This window comes from Notothenia coriiceps, unplaced genomic scaffold, assembly GCF_000735185.1.
Source record: "Notothenia coriiceps isolate Sejong01 unplaced genomic scaffold, NC01 NC01_scaffold00025810, whole genome shotgun sequence".
NCBI lineage: Eukaryota > Metazoa > Chordata > Actinopteri > Perciformes > Nototheniidae > Notothenia > Notothenia coriiceps.
In genome coordinates, this window is record NW_011358511.1 from 1 (window position 1) to 9,836 (window position 9,836).

At 39.1% G+C, this 9,836-nt stretch overlaps 1 protein-coding gene across 1 annotated transcript; it reads left to right on the plus strand.

The window, feature by feature from the left end:
• Positions 1-2,198: 2,198 nt before the first annotated feature.
• On the plus strand, positions 2,199-9,097 carry tspan36 (tetraspanin 36). The gene is made up of 7 exons (XM_010783767.1): positions 2,199-2,444; positions 4,838-5,029; positions 5,213-5,287; positions 5,417-5,512; positions 5,942-6,091; positions 6,304-6,387; positions 6,616-9,097. Exons 1-7 carry the CDS (start codon positions 2,385-2,387, stop codon positions 6,694-6,696), a joined length of 738 nt encoding a protein of 245 aa, XP_010782069.1. The 5' UTR covers positions 2,199-2,384; the 3' UTR covers positions 6,697-9,097.
• The last annotated feature ends 739 nt before the right edge of the window (positions 9,098-9,836 follow it).

The window sequence follows — 9,836 nt, forward strand, 5'->3', positions numbered from 1 at the left end:
AGTTGCCTATACAGTGCAACTAAGGCTATCTACTGTATTTGAATGACAAAAGATGACACTCACCTTAAAATGTCCTTTGTATATTTCTATTTTTCTTAACTGTCGGAACTTGTCCAGGCATGTTAAGTGGGAGTGGACTTGAAAATCCTTAACTCAAGGTGTAGAACAATTAAGTTATCAAGCCAAATTGCATTACTTACTACAACTTGAATTTTGTTTTAATTCAAGTAACGCAGAAATCGGAGTTCAAATTACACACAATATTAAGTTGTAATGTAATTACCAACATGATTACGTCAACACAACTAATGTTTGCAACTTAAAATGTTTATCTAAATCAATTAACTCACATTTTTATCTTGCAACCATGCATTTAATTAAGTGGAGTTGAAAGGTCGCCTTAATTTGTTTTTAGAGTGAATTTACTCTTAAGTTATGGGAACCTCTCACTTTCTCGCGCTGTATGATACAATGTATCATACCTTCTCACAGGTGCGAGCTCTGTGCCCCTCGAGAAAGAAAAACCTCTACACCTTCTTGCAGTGAATGCCCTTCCATTACTGTCTCTCATGCAGTTATAATTGTGTCTTGCTCACATTTGACTCATTGACACAATGAGTAGGCGACCGATTAGGCGATTTTCTGTCAGAGATGCTCTGGATAATTGTTTTTAACCAGATGAAGAGGAGATTGAACCAGAAGATGATGTCTCAGAAATGGAAGACAACAGCGATCCAGACTATGAGCCTGAACAACAGTCAACAGACCAGGAAGAGGCCCCTGAGGGAGAGGCCCCTGAGGGAGAGGAGCCCTGAATATTTATTTTTCTCTAAATGTTCATTGAGGAAAACAGTATCAGTGTCTTATTTTATATTCATCACAGTGAATGCAGTGAATCCTGAACTTGAAGGGCCCACCGGTGGGTCCGCAACATATACTGTAGTTGAAAGTACACAATGAAACACTGACTTGCTTGTATCAAATCAATAGTTGAGCAGGTCTCCCTTGAAAAAGAGATCAATGATCTCAATGGGATACACCTGGATAAATAAAGGTTTGAAATGAAATGAATACATCCCATACATCATTGGAATGGGAAGAATCAGCTACACCAACTAAAGCATTTCCATCTCCAGTAAACACAGCCTACATGGCAAGCATTTTTATAATACACTAATGTACAGTAAGCACTATCTTTGAACTTACTGCAAAATTATAACATGAAATTCACCCCTGGTGTCATTCTGTCTGTTACCCCTTGATTGCTTTGACTGTTCAAATGAGATGTCAACCAATCAAATTGGATAAGGGGTTCCAGAGATATCACTGTGCAAAACACACCTGTCAATTTTGATCTAAAATAGTATGGGAAGGGGGGTATGACCTAACGCAAGAGAAGGGTTAAATAGCTTATCAGTGGAAAGTCAGTTTACCTTTATTATCATACTCTGCATACAGATTAGATTTTGTTTTGACTGTCTCTTTGATTAAAGCAGAACTTGTACTTCCTTAAGCAAAGAATAAACAAAACTGTTAAAGTGTTGTGATTTTAAAAAGTGCCCTCATGTTCCCAAGAGCAGATGTTCCTATATAATGTGCTCCTCACTCCAGAGTAACATGTAATTGTATTTATTCATTACTATTAACCCCTTGTACTGTAATTCAGCTGAGGCATAACATACAACCAACAGAAGCAGAGCTAATACAACCATTGTTTATTAGCCTAAGGTCCCCTCTGCTGTATCTCAACAGTAGCCTACTCTCTTTCTGCTTCAGAAAGGCCAAGGGATATCATTTGCTGTTAACTGCTGAGGATCCGTTTGAATGAGTTTACAGATTCATGACAGCCTCATTATTGACTTCAGAAGAACTACACAAAATAAAATCTAAGTAGGGGGTGCATAGTCTTATTTTCAAAAACTGGATTAAAATATGTTCACATTGAATTAAATCCTAAAACATATTAATTGAGATAAAGATAAGATCAACATATGTTGTTAGGTTTTTACTCAATATTAACATGTTACTCAATATGTTTTCCAAGTGATCAAACCACAATTAAAAAAACAGCAATACATTCAGTTTTAATTATCATATTACCTTACTGAACATTATTCGGTTTTAGGCTATATTTCTGTGCGGGACTGTTCCCCTCTTGAGGGAGTGGTGTGACGCAGCCTCCCTGCAGGGGGCTGAGCGCGCTAGAATCGGTTGTGTTGCCTCGCTCTCCTCCCCGAAGCATGTGATCAGAGTCACTGCAGCCAGACAGAGCGAGGAAACTTGTGACCAAAACATCAGGAGAAGCAGCTCGGCGCCCTGCGAGATAAAAAAAGTGTACCCGGACTCCCAGCCTTCCTTCACTCTCTGCACCTCCGTCGCTAAACATGGACTGCGGGATCTTCACCTCCAAGACCGTCCTGCTCTTCCTCAGCCTGGTATTCTGGGTAAGGCGCTGAATTATATCCACCTGCTCACATTTGAGTTAATATACCAGTTTATTGGCTTTGCGACATTATGTGTTTTGCCCTTTCTGTCAAACATCGCTATTTGTTATTATTTAGTAGTCAGTTCGTCCTGTGCGCTTTAAGCTTTCCATCCTACAAATCAGAGTTGTGACAGGGTAAACATCCGTAGCCCGTTTTCTAGCCACTGCTGTCGCCATCACTAAACTAGGTAGGCCTACTTCCTCATTTGTAGTCTACTGTATCCTAATGTGGTTCACATCTGCGTAGGTAATTTTTTTTGAAGTCACATGATTCCTTAAAGGATATTAGTAATAGGTAGGCCTACTGACCAGATTTTCCATAATAATGTCACCCACCCACCCAGCCAGCCAGTCAGCTGGTACTCTGACTCATTTTCAAAGTTTGCATATCTTGTTGGATCATCATATTCACCATGTCTCTGCCCAGCTGTCAGCTCTCCTCTGTATACAGAGGAAATTAGTGTTGATGGGAACCAGTACACTTTAGTGCCTGTCTGTCGCAGATGTCTAGGTAATTTGATTATTGAGTCAGAGAACAGGCCTGTGTGTGTATTTGAAAGGGAAACAGAAGCATGGTTTATCTCGGTCAACAACAAGAACAGTGTTTTTTGTTTGGTTGTTTCTGGTGTCATTGCTTTCATAATGAGCACTATCATCATCATTGATCTGATTACTGAATAAAGGGTATCATCAGTGTTGCTTTAAACTATGAGCCAGCTCACATTTGGAACAAGGTGAATGTGGGCATAACGGATGCTTTCGGAGGATTTTATTTCCTTTTAAAACAAAAATCAAATATTCCTTCTGAACTGTACTTGTCCCACTGGTAGGTCTGTCTTTACAGAATTATACTATGAAGCTGAACACTGTAGGTTACCAATCCCCCCCCCCCCACACACACACACGTTTTTTTTTGTGATCTTTGAGACCGTTCTAGTCCATTTGTCAAGCTACAATCAAGCCTAAGAGGTGTCTCACATTCCAGAAAGGAGGCTATACGTTGTGTAATCCTCTTTGTGCTGCTTCTTAGAAACAAGATCAGAATTTCTGAAAAGATTAGGGGTGAGTGGTGGAGGGGGGGAAGTGGGTATAGAAACTACCCCACAGCGATCTCGTGACTGTGGAGTGATTAGGAGCAGTGAGTCATGAGGCCGAAGTGGAGGTTGAATGATTGTTAGGCCACACAAAACACACATGCTCAGTTTCTACAAACAAAGACAAGTACACAATCTTTCAGTTATTCCAGGGGAAGTGATACTGAGAATGGCACATGCAGGGGATTTTTGACTTTCAGCATAAAGCACAGTTGCAACCTCTTTTCGCCAGAAAATGTCCATCTATCAAAGGAAATGTTATATATTCTCATCTTCTTGCTGTGTATAAAAGCAGCTATATTTTATTCTAGTTAATTTCAGTTGAGATTTTGAAATGTTATTTACGATATAGTATTCGTCACTCAGCAGATTTAGTTTTTTGCAATTTCTCCCATACTGCTGGCTTTCTTTCATCACTGACTAGAGTCTGAATTTAATCTGATAAAGGGTTTCAAAGGGCAAAGGGAAGTGAAGAGGGCTGGCGATGAGATTAATACTTTAGAGCCATTGATTTTTTATTTACATTCTCTGTTCTTGAAGTTTTTGTTTTGTATTGACCTTCTCAACTTTTATTTTTAGACCAGATACAGAAAACCGAATTGTGTTATTCTCCAATAACATTAGAAACCAGTTTTACACACCCAATGTGATACTGCAGTACTGTCTGGACACAATTGGCCCTTGTAAAGTCTTATGATTGATTAGCTCACTGCTCAAGCATGACTTGAAGAAAAGCCATGATTATGGTGTGACCTAATGCCTAATCCACATCTGAGAGACCATCAATGACTTTCACATCGGGTGTTCATCACATGAGACCCCAGCAGATAATAAAGGCAAAACAGATCTATTTTTTTTTTTATAGTGTTTGAACAAAGGGCTGATCCAGGCTGTTCTGCTTCCTATTTTTCTTTAACTAACCATGTTGTGATGATAGAATCAAACTAAACCAACAAACTTAAATGTTATATCGCTATTCATGAAGGGAAGGTTTCTTCTTTTTAGATGTTGGCAGTTTTTCAGCTGGCACTCTCATCTAAAGCATCATTATCATCTTAGAAACACACATTATGTCACAAATCGCTTGAATTCTATCAAAGTATTTGTTTCTAATTCAATTAAATAATAAATAAATCTTACATTAGTTTAGCTTACTCTTAAATGACTTGTTAGTGATCATATGTGATAAGGAACCATTCTGATATGCATGTTAAGTGTTTATGCTCTCCACCTTGATGTGTTACATGTTTCCCCGCAGGCTGCAGGAGCGGTGTTGGCCTACGTCGGAGCCTATATAATCAAGAGCTATGACAACTTTGACAGTTTCATCCAGGACAAGTACACGTTGGTCCCAGCCGCTATTATCATCGGCGTCAGCGTGGTGATGTTTATTTTTGGCCTGGTTGGATGCTGCGCTACACTCCGGGAGTCCAAAGTCGGACTCAGCTTTGTAAGTGCTCCCTCTTCACGGACACACGTTTGTTTGTTAGGCTCTTCAACTGCCTGCTTAGCTTTAGCATCTGAAGGCACACTTATTATAATGTTAGCTACCATTTTAGCTTTTGTTGATCCGATCACTCTTTTTTACCCACTTATATTCATCCCACCTTCTTTCATCTTCTCCCCCCTCCAGTTCTTTCTGATCATCATGGCGATCTTTGCCGCTGAAGTGGCTGCTCTGGTGTTTAGCTTTATCTACAAAGGCAAGGTAAGTTACAGATTGCGTCACACAATGCTTGGTGCTGACAGTAAATTACACTCAGAATTTCATTTCGATTTGAAATTTGCGATGTTAATTCTGAACATGGCCACCAACCTTGTGTCTGTGTGTGTCCAGATAAACGCAGACCTGGAGCGCTCTATGAGTGAAGTCTTCGTGCATTACGATGGACAGACTACTGAGACCAAAGCTGTTGACTACCTGCAGACTCAGGTTGGTGTTATATTCTACTGTGTATATTTAGCTTAGCTTTTTCTCAGGTGTATTTTCATTCTCTTTAACCTCTTCCTGTTTTGCTTGCGCTCTATCTTGCATGCTTGCTTTCGTTTCCTTCTCTTGTTCTTCAATTTGCCCCTTTTTTTTCTTGCTGGACTTTTAAGAAAAAGGCCATCTCAAAACCATAACAGCAAAATCTTAGTATGGTGATGTATTTGTATTAGTACTGTATATCGATGTCACGGTGTATGATCACAAAAATCAAGCCGACCTAATGAGAACAAAAGTCTTCACACATCCCCTCTGTAGCCCACCATTACTCGCTCAGACATAAGGTTGATGATATAGTGTCAAGCTTTCCTGTTCTTTGTATTTAACTTCAATTAAATACCTTACCTCTTGTATGTTCACTTTCTCTCTCTGCAGTTGCAGTGCTGTGGTGTCATGAATTACACCAGCTGGTCCAACACCACCTGGTCTAACAGCCACAACAACACCGTGCCTCTGTCCTGCTGTAAAAACGGAACATCGCAGTGCACAGGCAGAATGGACCAACCAGACCTGCTGAACACACAGGTACATCTTACAGAAGCGGTATATTTGTTATAACTGCATTAATGTTTTTCCATCTGCTAATTTAAAACGATTTGTAGACAGGAATGATCTTTTATGGAATGATTTTATTTGTATTATTATTATCGCCCACCTCTGAGGCAATATTTCAGGCAGACATTTTACAAAGTGTGTGTGCAGGATGTGATCACTCACTGTACTTGCATGTGTTTCAGGGCTGTGAGGGGAAGCTGGATCAGCTCCTGCAGGACGTCTTGAGTTACGCCATGCTTGTCATTCTGGGCTTTGCCATCATCAAGGTAAAGACGGTCACATACAGTTCAGCAGCTGTGAAAGAGCTTTACTTTAAATACCACTCACTGTTATCACAATGCAAATTGCTATCTGCTCTAACTATGTGATATGTTAAAGAAATAGTTCAAATATAGCAATTACAGTACTTGAGCTTGTCCAATGACATAACAGTTGGACCTCCAGAATACACTTGAAGCGGATGAGTCTGATTGTCTTTATGTTTCCCGTTGCAGTTCTTTGGTATGCTGAGCGTGTGTGTGATCACCTGTAAAACTGGCAACCGGAGGAGTGGCTACCAGCCTCTGTATGCCTGAACCACTTCCTGCAACCACCTCTTCATTTTACTAGACTAGGTTTGCTGACCACTCACTCAGCAGTGCACGTCCACATCCAGGCAAACAACTGCAAAAATAGTAATAATGGCATATGAAGAATAGATAACTGGCAGACCTTTTCTCAACATAAAGGGGATCCCTCAAGAGCATTTAAACAGAAATATATTCTTGGACTTGTGAATTAATTTAGCTTAAAGTGGCTTTTAAGTTCTACATTTCTCTCCCTTGTAATGATGAAGGCGTCTTCATGCTTGAGCAGCCCAAGGTCTTATAGTGTCTCAGCCCAACTACTGTATCATTCTTTGAAATGATGGTGACTAAGGGCTTTAAACTTTATTTTAACCTTTTGTGATTGTGAAAGCACAGCGTTGTAATGCCTTATTTAGGGATGCAATATTTATAGCCAACTGAATACAGTATATATTTAAATATAAAGGTCAGTTAACTGTTTTGGATTATGTGACAGTTCTACATAGCATGACGTTGGTTGTGTTTATTATATTTCTAAATTAAAAAGGTGAACATTTCACAGTACTTTAGTGTTGTGTGGAGTTACAGCACATTATTGTTGCCTGCCTTGTATTCCGTGTTTTTTGTGTGTTTTTGACATCCTGTCATTTTAAATAGTTTTCAAAGATTTTACCGTTACGCACATATACTACATGTAACTATGGAATTTTGGGGACACAGTTGTGTCTAATCCTATAGTCATTGTTATGCAAAAACGCCTTTCTAGGTTATTTTCAAAAAGCTGGTTATTTTGCACAAGACCAGTATTGCAGTTGTACATTTGGAACATCATATGAAACATGTCGTACAGTGGGTATCTCTCTCCTTTTACCTCCTGAGTCTGCGGATAAAGAGACCCTTATCTCCGTAGACATACGCAAGCTAGGAGTGTTTATCTTATATAAGCCTTACTGTTCAAAAAGATAAATGAGAACATAAACGCATGTCTAGGTTCATCATAGTCATCAATCCTTACAGCACAGGTTACAGATTGGTCAGCTGTTGATGGGGCTGTCATATAACTGATTCCAACTATTAAAATGTAAAGTACCCTTGACTTTTTTTTTAATTAAGTACACATTCAAACCAGCTATGTATCAAGCTAAGTTTTCCTGTTTTCCAGTCCCTGTTCCTTAAAACAAATGTGTATTTGTTTGTGCTTTATCAGGTTTTTTGCTGCTGTGTGTGTAGTTGCAGTAATAAAGGAAATCCTGCAGGCGGTGATAAAGAATCCTACTGAGTCCATCCAGCACTTCCTGTGGTCACAGAGGCTAAAAAAACACTCTTATGTTCTCCATATAGAAGCAGTAGAAGATAAATGACATATTATATTAATAAATTAAAGGATACAACAAATACATGCAGAAAATATGTTTTCAAACACTGGTAGCAATATGAATTTCAGATGTTTCAGAGCTTAAAGAGACAATCATTTAGATTTCAAATGAAAAACTTTAATGACAGTTGTTATACTGGAGTTTCATTACATCTTTGAGTATTTATTACAATAGCTCTGTGTTTTGGGGCATTATTAATTGCCTCAGTTGATGTGAATGACCCCACTACCCTGTCTCAGTTCGTCCACCTCTTGTATCTCTCTGCTGCATATCTTATTCAGTGCATTTTCTCTGCTCCGGTCTGTGTTGACATTTGGACAGGCCCGTCCTCTGAGGACTGTTGGCACACACTCGGCTAGATAACCTTGTCAGCTTCTTTCCCAAAGCTGTCTGTTTTATCGCTTCTTTCTTTCATGTCAGTTTATCTCTCTGTGTATGACTCTGTTTTTCACCTTCCCTTTCTTGTCATGCATAATTCTCTACAAATGTATTATTTTTTCTTTCTTCCTTTTTTTTACATTTGAGGTGTATTTGCATCTCTATTACCTACCAGGAAGACCCAACTGTTTCTGTGCTGTGCTCATGTTTTTCTGACCTCCCCTAGCTCTCTTCTTTCTGAAGTGTTAACTTTTTAATTCAGGTGGTGCAGCAAGGACGATTTGGCTCTTATTCTGTAAATAATAAAAAAATAAAATCTGAACTTTTGAAGTAAATTACCAGTCAATAATGCAGGAACATAAATTAATAAAACTTTATTAGCTTCTGTTTTCAAACATTGTCAGCCTGCTCTATATGGAACAGAGAGGTGATTGCTTGTGGGTTATGTCAATTAAAAAGAGCGTCAATTTGTTTTACATTGCTTATTTTAGTCTTAAGTCTGAACAAACTTTGAAATAACCCTGATGCCCCCACGCTTTTCAATATTATATAACTGTTTTTTGTAGGCTTCCTGTAACACATTAGGTGGACCTAATACTTAAAAACAACAAAGTGTATTTTTAAAATGTGTCCAAGATAAAAATACTGAGATATCATTGGTCTTTGCTCATTTTTAACATCTACTGTGTTCAGCCTTACGGTAAAAAAAAGAACTGAAATGTGTTGAATTCACTGGGGTAAGAACCGTTTGTTCGTGTTGCTATTCCCTTATGAGTCATCTTTGCACACCTACAGATGTGCCCTCGTCTTTCTCTCCCTGGCCTTACATATATGGAAAAACATTAATTACATACCAACAGGTAGACTTAGCCAGATGTTGTCACATTCAGCCTGACCTCTAAGTTATTTATTTCCTTTCCTACTTAGACAGGCATCTATTGGAGGGAGGTAATCTGAGGAGGACACACACACAATGCTACTGCTCACTCTGTGCCGGAGACAGACGGACAGTTGCTTTCGGTGTTTCTGTTCAGAGATCTGATGACTCTTGACCCAAGAATTCCTTCACATCACATTTCTAATGCTAGATTCATTCCTTCACGTCACATTTCTAATGCTAGATTCATTCCTGGGTTTATTTGTATCGTTCCACATCTGCAATATTTGACATCAAACAAGCAGCAGAACAACCCTGCTTACCCCAAACCGTTTGCTTTTGAACTGAATTGCCAGGTAGATAATATGGACTTATTGAACCTTTTTATGAAACAAAGAGAGAACTAGTAGGGTGTGTGTGTGTGTGTGTGTGTGTGTGTGTGTGTGTGTGTGTGTGTGTGTGTGTGTGTGTGTGTGTGTGTGTGTGTGTGTGTGTGTGTGTGTGTGTGTGTGTGTGTG